Source organism: Alligator sinensis, unplaced genomic scaffold (assembly GCF_000455745.1).
Source record: "Alligator sinensis unplaced genomic scaffold, ASM45574v1 scaffold347_1, whole genome shotgun sequence".
NCBI classification, from domain to species: domain Eukaryota; kingdom Metazoa; phylum Chordata; order Crocodylia; family Alligatoridae; genus Alligator; species Alligator sinensis.
In genome coordinates this window covers 3,616,547-3,633,035 of record NW_005841922.1, presented here as the reverse complement: position 1 = coordinate 3,633,035, position 16,489 = coordinate 3,616,547, and the positions used below count along the sequence as shown (strand labels likewise).

Genomic DNA, 16,489 nt, shown 5'->3' with positions numbered 1-16,489 from the left:
TCTGTCTAATGCTCATGCTAGCTTAAAGATTGATAGCATTTTGGAAATCGTACAATGTCTTTGTCCATCTGCTTCAGCTATCACATGTCTCTGAAGAGGTGAATTTGAAACATAGAGCAGATAAGTGGTTGGACTGGTGGAAAAGGATGTTCTTAAATTACAGGCAAATCTGAGAGATGAGTACTGGCTAGGGACGCTGAGCATAAGATCTCTTTTCCATGGAAGACTAGGGGGAGAGAGAAAGAGAGGGCTTGAGTCCAGGAAGTACGCCAGAGTCAAAGGAAATGGTTAGCGCTGGAGCTGGCACAGACCAAGGGAAGCTGAGAAGCAGATAAGGTAGCCTTCCTGGAGTTTGGTGGTGCTGCATTTAGTTTGCTTCCAGTATGCGAGCTAGCTCAGTGCAGGCAGTCTTGGCATGTGTGTGTAATACTGCAGTCTGCAGTGTGGACATGACCTATCATGCTGGGATCCAAATATGGCAGCCTGGTAACTGTGAAGTTTCTGCTGTCAGACCAGCGATATGTACACGCTATATGTTTATAGCTCTTAGGCTGAGGCCAGCATATACTGTTTCTGCAAGTCCATGTCTGACACAGTTGAGTATAATACCAAATGTGGGGCTGGCTGCAGTTTTTTCTTTTTCAAACCTTACACCTTCTAATACATTTTGAAACCATCTTTCGCTACAATCTCATATGCTACAACTCTTGCATAGTTCAGCATGTCTACAAAAACCTGCTTTATAAGTGTAACCCGGGTGGTGGCCCAATAGTTGTCACCCCTGCCCAATATCAGGGATGGTGTGGTGAGAGTGGGGCAGGGCTTCCAGCCAGAACCAGTTTACTTTCCAGCCAGCTCCTGCTCCCCACAGAGCAGCCCCTGGTCCCAAGAAGGTCTAACACTTAACTGATTTAACTATTTACACTTCATTTACAAAACAAGAATAACAGGAAAGGCTATTGACAAGTGAACTTAAATGGCATAACCAGAATCACAAAACAAACCAGAATGCATTAGTCAACCCTTGACTCAAGAACCGCAGGTAGGGTAACTGGCAGCTTTCAGCCACTGCTGAGGTGCTACCACAAAGAAGCAAGGTGGTCACTCCCTGCAGCTCCAACAGGCTTCCAATAAGCCACAGACTGCAACAGGTTAAGATCTTCTGGTCTGCAACAATCAAATTGTATCAAACCCCAACCTCCCAAAGAGGCTGAAGGGTGACCCTCTGTGGCAACGAAAAAGGCAAGCAAGAAGCAAGAGTAGGCTCCTGCAGCAATCAGCATGACCTGAACACAAAGCTTAGGGACTCCATCCAATGACAATCAGCTGCAGAATAAGGGACAGGACCGAGTCCCCCTCTGAGGCAGTCAGTGGCAGAAGGTCAGCAGCACAGACAGCTCCCAGGGGTCATTGCTCCAAATCCCTGCTCCAGATGACTGGCCGGGCATCCCACATGCCTTGCGGCTCGCCAATCCCACTCCGAGCGCCAGGACCCTCGTCCGGGCGCTCTGCTGCTCCTCAGGCTCCCAGTGCCTTGCCTGCTGCTATCCTGCTTCCCCAGGGAAGGTAAGGGGTTTCCTCAACTCACCAGCCCAGCTCCCGGAGAAGGATGCCACCTGTGTTCCTGGCTGCTGCTTCTTCTCTGCAATGGAGTGGGGGGCCAACTGCCACCCCTTAGCCTCCGGGACACCCGGCACATCCAGCACACTGCGATGGGACCTTGGGGCACCAGCTCTCTGCCCCAGGCCCTGGCCACTGCTCCCTCTCTGCTGCAGCTGGAGGCACGGCCGATTGCGGCTGCCGCCTTCTCCCAGGGCCTTCGAGGCTCTTCAGAGGGGGGTCTCTGCTCCCTCGGCTGGGTCAGCTCACCCCAGCTCTTAGACCTCCTGCGTCGTTCCCCAAAGTCACTGTCAGCAGTTCCCACACCAGTTCGGTTGCTGCTTTTATCCCCTCCGGCAGTCCCTCCCTGGCTTGCAAACCAGCCAAGCAGGGCTCAGGGTGGCGGGGCCCCCACCCCGACCATCCCCCCTCCCTGCGAAAGAGGGGAACCCCCTCTTTCGATTGGCTTCTCCTTTTCCACAGGGCAGGGCTCCCCTGCTCCACCCTTGTGGCTGCTCACAGTTTACTGGCACTGTTTCTAGCCTAGGGTAAGTCTTTCAAGCCAATCTGGTGAGCCCACATTGGCAGTCTGTTCCATCAGAAACCCATTTAGCTAGGGGCTGGATGAAACAGACTTCAGCTTATTCGGTTGTCTAATGTACAGTGCAGCTGAACTTAATTTTTATCTTTTCAGGACTGGGGCTAAATTCCTTTAAACTTCCCAGTCAGTTCAGTGTCTCTGACTGGCCTGAAACGGAGAAGGTGTTTGCAGATGTATTTTCACCCCCAGACCCTTCTCTCTTCTCCACCCGCCCGTCCCTCCACGCACACTTGCCTCCTGGGGGAGTGTGTATCTGTGTGTGTCTGCATCTGCACGTGTGCGTGTGTGTGTATGTCTGCATCTGCGTGTGCGTCTGTGTCTGCATCTTTGTGTGTGTGTGTGTGTGTGTGTGTGTGTGTGTCCCCTGCCCGCTCGGCGGCAGCAGCAGGCACATGGCATTGCATGGCTCTTGGGGCAGCAGCAGCGGGGTGCAGAGTTCAGACTGCAGCAGCAGCTGCCTCTGCCCTGCGCACAGATCTGGGGGGGCACGGGCCCACCGGGCCTCCGCTGGGGTGCGAACAGCACTGGGAGCACCCCCCCCCCATACCCTCCAGACAAACCGCTCTCACGGCTCCATCCCGCACCCTGCCCCAGCTGTATAGCGCCTGCCCCAACTCTGGCCCCAGCCCCACTCCCACCCTCACCACCGGGGCCTCTATTTGCTGCCCCTACCCCTTCAAAATAAGAAAAAAGAAATAAAGGGGTACATGAGCTGAAACTTTCAGGCAGAAGGGGTACAGTTGTTAAAAAAGTTTGAAAACCCCTGTGGTAGGGGGTGTTTTGAGGCCCTGGAGGGTGACAACCCTATGGCACTCCTATCTCTTGTGCATGTGCACATCTGGGGAAAAGGGGTTTCACATCATCCTAATCCATATCCATTATCAAATAACAATACATTGGTTCCTTTTGCTCAGCTCCAAGAATTGTTCCCTGACTTGATTTTAGAGGTTGGTAAAACAGGTAGCTAACTTGAGGGCATGATATATCAAGCAGAGCTTTCCACTGAAAAAAAATGATATTCATGTTAGATGTGTTACCTTTTCCTGTATAATGTTCTACTTTAGATTGTGTTTGAAAAGATGAAGAGCTTCTGAAGGTGTTTCATTTTGATTTTTCAGAAACAACAGCATATTTGCCTATATCAAGTACTGCACCAAACATGCAAAAGTAACCCTCAGTCATACTATAGCAGAAGTTTGCCAGGCTCTTTTGCACTGGTTATACTTTTCAAGCATCTTATCAAATCTTCAGACACCAAGTAGAAACAACATTTTGGGACCTCAATTTTCTCTACAGAGCTGCACTGAGGAGCCATTCCCATTTTCTTCTGACACACAGGATATAATTTGTTTGTTTGTTATCTGTACTGACCTAATTTATAGTTAGTGACATTTTTTTCTGAAACAGGTGAGTTTAATCTAGTCTTTAGATAGCTCTTTCAGTTCTAGTTATCTTACTTGCAACAGTAGTATGTGCAAAGTATTCAGACGGAAGTGTGAATTTTCAATTTGGCACTGTTCCTTTAAATTATCTGCATGCCCTTTACTGTACTGGGCACAGGAAGTGTGGTCCTTATCCCCAGGACAGCTTGATCACATGCAGGATGGACACAAATATAATGACATCTCCTTTCAATTTACTGAGCTCTGCTCAATAACAGGGAAGGAAACTTTTAAAATACGATCTTTTTTTCTCTTTAGGTCACATGACTTCATGCATGACTTAAGAGTCTACAGGGCTGGGCTCTGTTTCTTAGCTTTGCCATTTGGGGCAAGTCCCACAACTTTCTGAGCCTCCCCTTATGAGGTAGCAATTCATTTTCTGTGGGCTCAACAGGAGGGTTAATTTGTTTACCCTTGTAAAGTACTTTGCAATATTTTGTCAACATGTGATTTCTGCTTCCTCTTCTATGGGTGTGAAGTTCCTCAAGCCACAAAGTCCGTGCACATCATTTATAGCTGCTGGAGCGTGGGATTTGGGGAGGACTGTGCAGGATATTGTGGAGCTCTGTTCTGCAGCAGCTGCTTGTCTTACAGTACTTGTAGGGATGACTGAAATGCACTGGGGAGTCTTCCCTTCATGGGCCTCTGTAGGGCTCAGTGTAGGGCTGTATGAGCTTAAGTAGTAGTGAGAGGGACTCTAAAGCCTTTTAGCAACTGAGCAGGAAGGATTTTTTCTTTCCCACATCTTAGGGAGTCCCAACCGAGTACACAGGCTTTATGCTGAATGGAAAGATGAGGGTCCAAGTGTTTAGTATCATCATTGTCTTGTCACAACAGTAATGGCTTTATTTCGTGCTAACCCTTTGCCCGGCCCCTGAGATGTGTGTGCCCATTATATGCGTTTTCCCTCTAAAACACAATCCTCTAGTCATGGATAGCTGGGAGCTCTCCAGACAGCCAGGAGTTGCTAATCTTAACATGCACTTCCCCACCCCCTCCCTTCATAACTTGTGATCAGAGAGCCATGAAAGTATGCGAGCCCCTCCTCCAGCCCAGACCTACCCCTCTCTGCATAGGAGCTGGAATCCATGTCAACCAGAGGAGAGAAAGCAAACTTTTTCACTGCCCTTTATAGGAACTGTAGGCTTAGCCTACCAAATGCCTTTAACCAAGCAGAATTTCAGTGAGGTGCTTCTACCACCACCCGAGGTGGACAATGCCACGAGGGACAGCATCAGAGAGAAGGACGACTCTTTCTTAGCTGGGGAAGATGCCTTTGGATCAGTGGAGCCTGTCAAGAAGCCCACGGGCAGGCTGGTTATGCACAGCATGGCCATGTTTGGCCGGGAGTTCTGCTATGCGGTGGAGGCTGCCTTCGTTACTCCGGTGTTGCTCAGTGTGGGGCTCCCCAAGCACCTCTACAGCCTGGTGTGGCTCATCAGTCCCATCCTGGGCTTTGTGCTGCAGCCTGTGGTGGGATCAGCCAGTGACCACTGCACTTCGGGCTGGGGAAAGCGGCGACCTTACATTCTGGCTCTGGGCGTCATGATGCTCCTGGGCATGGCTCTGTACCTTAATGGGGATATGGTGATCTCAGGTGAGTGACCTGAGCGAGCCGGCAAAGCTCATCTTGCTTTTTGCACTGGGAAGAAAAGAGGATTTTCTGTCCTTAGTTGAAGGTTAGGAATGGAGACAGCACATTACATATCTTGATTGCACTGAAAGAATGGAGGAACGATCTGTTCTTTGTGCAGGTTCAATGGTAACCCTGCCTGTTGCCAGCTTGTTCTGTACGCTCTGTGCACGTGAATACAATGTATTGTGTGTCTGTGTGCTTGCCTGCTACGTTCATAAAAGTTGTAATAGCCAGACCCAGAGAGGTTTTAATTAGCTAAAACATGACTTGTGAAGATTGATGATAGGTCTTATGTGCATGATTCACTTCAAATCTGACCATCTGCAAAATGAATGTGTTGGTTTCACCCCTCAACAAACGTCTCAAACAGGGCTTGGCATTCAAGGGAAATACTTCAATTATTCATGTGTTTAATTCATCACTCTTTTATGATTCAGGATAATAAATAGTAAGTAACTCCTGGTGACTGTTTTGCATTGTGAATGTTGTGCAAAGCTGAATAGGAATAAATTTGTAAAGGCTGTGAATATTACAGCTGAAGTTGTAATACTGAAGTTCAGCTGTCTCAATGTAATGCTATTTTTCTATTACAATGAGTGATTCTGGAGAAAAATACATGCCTCCATACCAATGTTTTCTGTGCTTTTAACATTCCTTGGTGCCAGCATATGCTGAACCCTGTGTGCCCATGTAAGGATGCTATGTGGAGACACTTGGGGAGTAGTAAAATGTCATGTTCCAGATAATTACCCTGTTGCATTTAGTCTCTTTATAGCAAACTACTGCAAAACAGGAGCCGGTTGTAATAAGAAGTTTGTTCTTCCTCTTGCAGCTGTGACCACCAAGAGAGGCCAGCAACAACAGACCTGGGCCATAGTCATTACCATGTTGGGTGTGGTACTCTTTGATTTTGCAGCTGACTTTATTGATGGCCCCATCAAAGCTTATTTATTTGATGTTTGCTCTCATCAGGATAAAGAGAAGGGTCTTCATTACCATGCCCTCCTCACAGGTATGCAAACCCTTCCTCTTTCACTGTCTCTGGGTATGATGGAGGGAATTGCCTGAATTTTTCTCTTTCACTGCACTTTTGATCTTCTTCTGTGAACTGATCATCTGATCTTGTGCCCCAGTCACGAGTGTCTTATTTCTGGGTTTCCTTACAGAGGCATTACTTTTGTGACTGCAACTGCAGGGACTCTGCTGCAGAAAGCTTCTGTCAAATTTATAATAAAAAAAAAATAAAGGTTGGATTACCTGAAGGGAAAGTAGACAAAACTTGCCCACCCCCCTCTCTAAAAAAATAGAATAAAGTGATTTTCCGAGCCTTGTGTTAACTTTTGCTTTGAGGAAAAAAATCATAAGGCATGTAAACGGGTCCCGCTTTTCTGTAACAGGGAAGGTTACAGAAAAGCAGGACTTTTTAAAGTTTGACCCCAGACTTCAAAGGTGTTCCAATATAGGTTTGGGATTGGCTTCTCATCTGTAAAGCCCAAGATAAAGTTCATAGCCTTGTTGATTTTTAAGGTCAGATCCAAAGTGCCATGAAATTTGGGTGTGTTTGAGTCCAGCATTTTGGTTCATTTTATTGTATACAGGGTGTTTCTAAAGTCCTTGTGCAACTTCAATAACTTTGGATGTACACATGATAGAAGCAAACTGTAAATGGCAATTAAAAGCAGAATTCATTAAGTTTTAACACAATACAGCTCAAATTTCTAGACTTCAACATAATCATCTTTCATGATACATCATTCAATCCGATTTTCCAACAACATTTTGGAAGTTATTTTCATTTTCAGTTATGGGGTCTGAAATAAAATGAAAAAACATGCTTACACCATGCTAAAAAACTTAATGAATTATACTTTCAATCCCCATTTACAGTTTGCTTCCATGACGTGTATATCCAAAGTTATTAAAGTTTAATGTTACACAAGGACTTTATAAACACCCTGTATATTGTGAAAGGCCCTAAACCATTAATCTTCATGTTGACAAGGATAGGCAAGAGTCACGTAAGTTTGCCTGTACCCCTGAGACTATGAAAGGGTTGTCCATGCAGCCTTTGATAGGCCAAGGTATGAAGCCAATAATGGGAACAGACAAGGTGAGAGGTCATGTGACTCCCATGTATACTGATGTCATGGCCCACTAGCCATAGGCAAATAGAATGTAAGTTCCGGGCCTGTTCTGGCCAGGAGGATGAAGCTGTACCGAATCTGTTGGTGCCTGCCACTTTAAGGGCTGGGTCAAGCATCCAGCAGGTGCCATTTTAAGAACCTATTGTATAAGGGCTGCAGTTTGCTGCTGCAAGCCTAGGCAGAAACATCGCCTAGCTGAGCTGCAGCAGGAACAACCCCGGAGGTAAGGGCAAGAGCTTATGGGGATGGCGAGGAGGCTCTTGGTCCTGGGCATGACCTAGAATTGCACCCTGCCGTGGATGGGTGGCCTGGTGGGGCTTCTGGTGGTGCAGGAGTCCCCAGGAAATGCCAGGCCAGTTACCACCTGGTGAAAGGCGGGTAGGGGCACCTTAATTACCACAGCTCCCACAACTGGGTGGGTAAGCCCATAGTAGGGCTAAGAAGGTGGACCCATAAGAGAGAGTGGGCTAGATGCTCGAGAAGCCTGACTTGAGGCACCCTCCACTGGTCAAGGCTGGGGCCAGGACCAGAAGGATCAAAAGGGCCAGGGGCCCACCGCAAGGGATGCCCTCAGCTGAGGGCCAGGGGCTCTGACTGGCCTTGAAGGTGAGGTCAGGACCTGTGTGGCCAAAGGTCCTAGAGGGCCACACCCGAGAGGGGGAAGAGTACAGGGAGCTTGGCAGCCCCGAATGAGGGTGGAATAGGCTGCCTGATAGGAGGGTTTTGGTTGGGGTCCAGACTGGAGGGTTATGGGGCCCAGTGTGGGGCTGTAGACGTTAAGAACTGAGATGCCATCTGCAAGGCATGGGCTGCGGTGTAGAAGAGGTTGGAGCCGCAGATAGTGCTCCCTGGCATCAGGGCTGTAATGAGCAGTCTCCCACATTGTTGTTTCTGTAAACTGTTGGTATAAAGTTGTGGCAGGTGAGACTGGGCTGATTGCCCATAGAGACAGGTGGGCGGACTGGCAAAAGATCTGGCCCTAAGCTTGCCCCCTGTTACAGTGGTGCATTGGCCAGGAACATCAGCCCGATGGCCGAGCACAGTAGTACCTTCCCCCCTTGTAGGGGTAGTGTTGGAGACCCCCGATGGAGAAAAGGGCATGGAGCCCACAGTTATGAAGTTTAGCAGAGACAGTAGAAGGGCCCCGCACATAGTAGGGTTGAAATAGGAATAGGCCTGAAGGGCTGTGCGTGAGAGGGGACTGAGTAGGGCTGAACCAGGAGTAGGCCTGAAGGGCAGTCCCAGGGGCATGCGCTGAGTAGGGCCAAACTGAGTAAGCCTGAAGGCAAGCGCAAGGGCCAGCCCCTGTTGTGTAAACAGAAGAACCAATTGCCCAGAGAGGGGCCAGTGGCTGGTGTATTAATAGAGGGTTGGAGCCCAGGTTACTGAGGGGCGATCTGAGTTGCATATGGCGAGAAGTGTTCTAAGCACTTCTCAGAATTAGCAAAAGATCACTCCCTTTGGCAAAATGTCGAAGGCATGCGATTTAAATGCAACATCTATGGAGGAGGGTCACGATCAGACAAAGGAGTGAATGAAGGAAGGCAAGACAAAGACGAAAATAAGGCATATGGCTCCTAGGCAAACCATATGCTTATCACGTCAACCCAGATACTTCCTGTTTTCAGCAATGATGGCAGAGGCAACTGGGCAGAAATTGTTCTCAGTCCTGAGGCCTCCACATGTAGCTGTAACTCTCTTCATGTAGTTGTAACTGTAGAGCCACAATGGAGTTAACGGGGCTCCAGGTATGTGCGTATCAGCTGGCAGGGCTGGGGCTATGTGCAGACGCACTTTCCTGTGCTGGTGGTAACACTACATTGCTTACAAAAGAGAGAGAGAGAGATTTTAAAAATGAGGGCAAGTCCAGACTCTCCTGAAGTCAGCAGCATTACCCTTGATTTTTCCAGGGACAGATACCATTCTCAATACACTTGCCACTGCTTGTGGAAGAAACTGCCTATCTGCTGTCTGAAAATAAGTGCTGGACATTTCAGTTTGGTTTATCTTCCCCTTTCCTTTCTATTCAAGTTTTTGGGTTGTGAGGCTAGAAAGGAATTTTTGGTTTTACTTGTTTTGGGCACTTAAAGTGCCGATCTGTGATGCCTTTTGTTAGAAGTGTATGACTAATACGAACTATAAATGGTGACTCACTCACTAGGCTGTCTCAAAAATGGTCTTTGGGTTACAATCTTGCACACAAAAAAGCAAGGGGAAAAAAGATCAATATTTGGGATTTGTTCAGCCACAAAAGGAAATGCAAACCTATTCCCCTCACACTACTCCAGAATGGATTACCGTAATATGAAAGTACAGGAATTTAAATGCTTCCTTATAATTTTATAGAGGTGGTCTCTAAACATCCTGGCTTTTTAACTTTTAAGTGAAGTCACTTTTTTTTTTCTTTCTTCAGTTTAGATTAGTTAAATGACGGTAGAACTGAATCTGTCCAGTCTTGTTCATAAACAGGATTTTTCAAGATTGGTTTTTGCAGAAGTAATTTTTGCTAGTGGGGCCAGATACAATATAAAATGTAATACCTTGTCAAACCAATCGCCCATGAGGAATTAAAAATCTATCACGCATATGAATATAACTGTGCTAGTCTCATCTAGGACTTGGATTGGGAGGAGCAAGACAGACATTTGTTATTGTAAAGGAAATAAAGGAGCTAGTTTTAATTGCACTTTGAGCTGCAGACAAAGTTGTTAATTAAAACACAACGAAGGATTAGATAAAGAATGAAAAAGTAGAATGGGCATTAAACAGCATCAAATTCACATGCTGGAAGAACAGCTCAGTACCTCTAGGTAAATTTGGGGTTTAACTTTTTTGTTTCATACTTTTTTAGGGGGTGGAGGGGAGAGCTGGTGGAAACATCTTTTTCTATCCCAGTACACAAGGCAAAGATTAGAGTGAATAGTCTATGAACTAGCATGTCCCCCCTTGTGTTACTATATCCCTAGAAATGCAGCAGACCTGAGTCCATCCAGCAAAGAGTAGAGGTACAAATACACAGAAAGGCCCTAGTGTGCCCCCCTATCTTGTTGGTGGCTAGATTCCAGTGCAAGAGCAGAGCTAAATGTTTTAGAAGAGAATAGTTTTCCTCTCTTTAAAATAATTAAACAAGTGTAGGGCCCTTAGCAACCAGCTGAGTTCATGTTTGTGAACAGAGAAGAGCAGAGTCTCAAGTCCCCATCCCAACAATAATGTGGGAAAAATAATACATGAGCTGATGAATTCATCAGCCATGGTAAGGGTGCTTGTTTAGCAGCCATGCCTGAAGGATGAGCATGGGATGAAGGCACAAACCCGGGTGTAAGGAGACATAAGCTCTATTCCTGGGTCACTTCTTTGCCCCTTGTTTTTTTCCACCCTTATTATGGTGTTGAGGCTAAATCCATTAATGTTTACATGGAGGTGTAACTGTTCAAGACTGTGCCCTGGGCATGCTTCCCTCCTCCTGCACCTTCTTTCCTGAGCTGCGGCTCTGGAGGTCCAGCAGTAGACAGCATACAGGGGGAGCAGGTGAAGTTGGCCACAAACCTGCATGTCAAGTGGGCAAAAAACCCTCCTTTCTTTGACATCTCCCTCAAGTAGCAGTGAACTCCAGCTGCTGCTGCTTGACAGAATTAATTTTCCCAGAATGCCATTCACTCACTAAAAAAACCACTTCTGCACTGGGGCTGGAACTGGGAATGAAAGATGCAAGGCAAAAGTGGAACGGGGGTTTGGGAGGATGAGACACCCTCACTTTGAGATGCAGAATATTTGTATCTCCCGTTCAATGCAATGAAACTTGCAGGTGGAAGCCTCTTAGAGAAGGATGAATAACACCACCAACCATTTTTGTTGGGTTTAAACCGAAGGTCTTACTGCTGAAAATCTACCGACTTGTTGCTTGGAGTTAGTTTAGTTTCTAGTTCTTTCTCCACAGCTGGGGAATGCCTGGTCCTGTGGAGGTCCTTGGCAAAACTCCAGTTGGGTTCAGTAGGGCTGGATGCATCTACCTTAGCCTCAGGAGAAAAGTTCAGGCTTTTTAAGCCCTGTCCTTGGCCAGTGGAGGTCATTTACATACAGTGTTGACATCTATTGAAAGAAAAAAGAAAACAACAAAACAAAAAAAACCCAACCCAAACTCAGTGCCTGCATCCCATGGCACATTTAGAAGCAAATACCAGTGATGTTCTTTATTTTAACTGGTGCTGGTGGGTATGACTAGCTGAGTGGCAGTAAAATCCAGGTCTCGTAGTGCTAGGGAGCAATCTGCTTTTTAGCAACTCACTCGTTGGAAATGTCATAGGTGCAATGCTTTTTACAGTCAACGCAGATTACATTCAGACCCTGTTTTCTGAATGCTGGTTGACGTGTAGCCAAATGGTCTTACTTTAGCCCTTCATTAACAAGTGTCCACATCACAGAGACCACACTTGGAGTCAGTACCTCGTGGTCTTCTCAATCTGGTATTATTTCTCTATGGCCCATTTAATCCTTGTACTCCAATCTCAGCCCACCAGAATGATCTGTCCAAACCAGGGAGCAGCCAGGATGCTTACATTGCTGTACTGTTTCTGGGAGGATTTTGTCAGTCCGACATTTTTTATGAACATTAAATCCATTCATTTTTAACTGCACTATTTTAGAAACTCTCATTCATTTGAGAGATATTAACAATAGCATTTGAGGAGATTCTTTTAATGATACGATTTGGTCAGTATCAATATCCATGGTTAGGCAAACTTCAATTTTATGTGATGCTGTGACTTAACATCTCAATAAAAATAATTGAATAATCATTGTTTTATAAATCTATAAACAGATTTCTCTCTCTTCTTCTAGGTCTTGGAGGAGCCCTGGGTTACCTTACAGGTGCTATAGACTGGGCACATACTATACTAGGAAGATTTTTGGGATCAGAATTCCAAGTGATATTCTTCATTGCTGCTTTAGTTTTCCTCATCTGTCTTACTGTACATTTGTGTAGTATCCCTGAAGCCCCTCTCAGAGATGCCAATGCAGAAACCAAGTTATTGCTGAAGCTGGATGAGCCCTATGAATATGGTTCCATTGTGAAAGTCAAGAATAGTTACTTAGAATCAGGATATGCTGAAATAAGGACCTTGCCTGATTTGGGAAAATCCACTGAAACGCCACATACTGAGGTAAATACAGTAATCATTTTATAGCCGTTAATGTTCTGTGTCATGAGGCTTTTATGGGGCTGGGATTTTTAAACAAGACGTCTGATATACAAGGTGATCAATATTTAGTGTATTTGGTATCTTAAAGTGGTTAACAGTTGGGGCAATTGATATTTGTGGCATTTTGTATTGTAAATATTTAATACAGGGAAAAAGTGTTTAGGGTATTTAATAGCTGGGATGTTTTATAGCTGTGGGGTATGATATGGTTCTATGATAAGGTTTAGTTATTTTCATTTCCATTTAATAAACACCTACCTCTTGCTTGTTACAAAATTCCTTGCAAATGGGGATGTTGTTCTTTCAGGACCCCCAATAAAGGTTGATGTTCCCAGGCTTCTGGATGGGGGCTCAAGCCAGCCTTCCTCCTGAATTTGAACCTGGCCATTGTACTGCCGTCAGGGTGGGTTGTACAAAAATAATGAAACATTAAGAAGGAGCGGGGGGAGAGAGAGAGATACTGATTCTGTTGTCTGGAGGTTGATATGGTTGCACAGAAAATTCCAGTTTCAGTGAATTGGCATTCTCCAACATCTCAGGGTTTTCTGGGTGCAGTCTTTATCTGAATCCCTCCACCACTGGGGAGTTGCTAGAAGGACTGTTGGGTCCTTCCAGAGCAGCAGCAACTCCCAATGCTGATCCCAAGAGGCAGTGGAGACCCTAGGGGCACTTCTGGAGCTGCAGCAGGTGGTGCATTTCAGTGCCACCTTGAAGCAATGGAGTGGCAAGAACCCCAAGCAGCACTTCCAGGGCAGTGGCAGGTGCACAACCTCCGTGCACCAACCCCTGCAGCAGCCACCCTGAGAAGTGGAAGACAGCACACCCCAGCCAGACTCTTGTCTCCCCTCTCCTTAGGCTGTGGGCCATCCATTGCTGGCTTCTGTCCAGGTCAGCGAGTGCCACCCTCCTGGTGACCACCACACAACTTTCTCCTACAGCCTGCGTGTGCCTTTCAAATGAAAAAACTAGGGGAGGGAGGACTAGTGACACATGCAGATCTCGCCAGTGACAAAGATCTATGACCCTTCTGGCCCCTTGCATTTGATCTTTTAGGGCACAAATCAGGGAGTAGCACAAACAGGTATGCAGGTGCAAAAGGTTAAGTACCAAGTGAGGGTATGCAAGTTTTGGAGCACATACAGCAGATCACAAGATATATAGAGATATTGATATCGGTATCTAGATCTATCTATCTAACCAAGATTATGCAAGTGAGCACATGAGTGAGACTAACTCTAGAGTAGGGGGAGGCAATTATTTGGGCTGGAGGGCCACTTATGGAGTTCTGGTGAGCTGTTGCAGGCTGGGTCAGTACCCCATCCCCCCACCCACTGCTGGCTCAGCACACCACCCTCACACCCACAACATCTTGCCAACTACACACAGCACAGCCCAGGCTGCCCTCTGTGCCTGAGGTGGGTGGGGCCAAGGGACCTGCCACAGGCTGGATAAAAATCCCTTGGTGGGCCTGATGTGGCCCATGGGCCATAATTTTGCCCACCCCTGCTCTAGAGCCTGCTGTGTCCATAATCCAGGGCTTCAAGGAGACTCAGATTCAAGTCTCCACTATGAGTCAAGTAGAGCAAAGTTATGTACGAGGGTCCCTCACATTCCAGGGGAGAGCTGCAACCGACTGATGGCTGTCTATTTTGCAGGATTAGGGGGTGGCTCTCTCCCTCCTTTACCCCCCCCAAAATGTTCTGTGTTTAGTTTTTATCCCAGACAGACACAAATTCTGACCCTAATGTCTAATCCAGGTGCTCCAGAATAGTCCCATGGAAGATAACTATTTCAGTTTATAAGCAGCAGAATCTGTAAAAGCTAAAGCTCCAAGTTACTTGGAGACAGTAATCTAGGATCAGCAGAACTTGGTTTTTCATCCTAAACTCCTCTTCTGACTTGTTATATAATGATCTTGGGCAGGTTTATTAGCTACTCTCTCTGAGTTTCCTTGCGTGGGGTTATAACAGTTTACCACTTTTAGATGAGATCTGTAGACAAAAATACACAAAGCATATTCCAAGAGCAACCACTTTGGTTAAATCTGCCTGAGTGTTTCCAGTCTTAGCCGCTATATTCAGGCACTCAGCTTTCTGCATTAAAATTGTTAATTTGACAGCAGATGTAAATAATTATGAAACAGGATTTCAACAGCCAAATGGGAGAAGATTCGACAGTGAATGATTTCTAAATGCAGAGGAGACCAGCTCTGCATAAAGAAATATTACCAGCTGTTTTAGAAATGACTTTCATTGTCTCTATTGATGGTGTAAATAGCTTGCCTGGATTTTAATACTGGACAGCTTTTGTGGGCCACTCAACAAGAATCAAAGCCCACATCTTGCTACCTTCCATAGTACAATAGTGCATTATAGTATCCGGAGCTCCTGCTGCAGCTCCTATGGAAATTTCCACTGGAAGGTACAGTTTCAACTGAAGTCTTTCAAGGTGTAACATCACGTTGGGTAGGAAGTGCTAGACCCTGAACTGCCTTCTGGTATGTCTGCACAGCTGCCATTCAAGTCAATGGCCCTTATATATTCAGATACTTAAGGAAAACTCTCTTGCGTTCACTGCTGTAGTGAACATAACTGCAGTACTCAGAGTAAGGCCAAATAAGTCTTGCCATTACTAATTTTGTTCTAAATGCTGCTCACTTGTACACCAGAGGCAAGTGCTTTGGAACCGTTGCTTGCAGTATAGCTCTGGCAAGGTTCTTGTATAGTAGTGAGTGCTAAAGAATTGGAAATGGGTGCATATACTTTGTGCTGTTGACAGCTTTTTAGATTCATGGTAAGTTGGAAAATGACTTGAGCTGATTCTATCTGAAAAATATTTGGATTTCATCCTAAACAGAGTCTTTTATATTTGCTGTTTGGTTCAACTTGAATTGTGTAGAGTTCTGACTGCATGTTTGCTAGGGCTGTGTGAAACGGCACTGTTCTGTTCAGACTTCAGTTTTGAAGTCTGGATGGAACAGTATTTTGTACTGAATATAACTTCAAGTTGAAACAGCCTCACTGTTTTGCTTCGTCGAAGCAACACTGAGGCTGTTTCGACTGTTTCACCAGACCATGGGGCTGGGGAAGGGAACTCAGCGCAACTGCGCTGAGTTCCCAACCCCAGCTGGGGGCAGGAAGGCAGCCCAGCAGGGCTGACTTCCCAGACTGCGCCAGGGTGGGGAGGCAGCTATCTAGTGCAGGGGATGGCGAGGCAGCTCATGTGTACTGACTTCCCATCCCCAGCGCTATGGTTGAAACCTTGTTTTGTTTCGAGGATATTTCAACGGCCTTACTCTCATTTTGATTTTGCTGTTTAGACCTCGAAATGAGTTGAAACAGTGTTGAAATGAAACGGCCATCGAAATTTTGCACAGCCCTAATGTTTGCCTGTGAAATCAAATACTAAATGTACATGTGTAGCAGGACTGTGCCCCAGGGGCAACAGTGATGCTCCCTGTTAGCTACATGACTCCTGCTCCCACTCTGGCTCCTTAGGTTACCCTCCCTTTTTTCTGTACCCATCATGCCTTGCCCGAATTATTATGGTGTTAAGAAAGGCTGTCCCACGGTTCCAGAATGAGCCTTAGTTCAATTTAGCCAGTTTCATAGATTTCATAGACATTAGGGCTGGAAGGGACCTCGGAAGATCATCGAGTCCAGCCCCCTGCCCAAAGGGCAGGAAATCAGCTGGGGTCATAGGATCCCAGCAAGATAAGCATCCAGTTTCGTCTTGATGGTGTTCAATGAAGGCGCTTGAACCACCTCCGGTGGCAGGCTGTTCCAGACCTTGGGGGCTCGGACAGTAAAGAAATTCTTCCTTATGTCCAGCCTGAAACGATCTTGAAGTAGTTTGTGACCATTCGA

The 16,489-nt window shown here is 46.2% G+C and overlaps 1 protein-coding gene across 2 annotated transcripts in view; it reads left to right on the top strand.

Moving 5' to 3' along the window:
- Positions 1–4,721: 4,721 nt before the first annotated feature.
- The window catches only part of SLC45A2 (solute carrier family 45 member 2), a 27,649-nt gene continuing 15,881 nt past the window's right edge, over positions 4,722–16,489 (top strand). For both annotated transcript variants that reach the window (XR_003092936.1, XM_006019120.3), the window contains exons 1-3: positions 4,722–5,239; positions 6,111–6,290; positions 12,262–12,584. Coding sequence is in view for 1 of the 2 variants with exons in the window: in XM_006019120.3 (XP_006019182.1) it covers positions 4,801–5,239; positions 6,111–6,290; positions 12,262–12,584 (942 nt within the window). In the remaining variant the exon portion in view is untranslated. The remainder of the gene's footprint in view (positions 5,240–6,110; positions 6,291–12,261; positions 12,585–16,489) is intronic.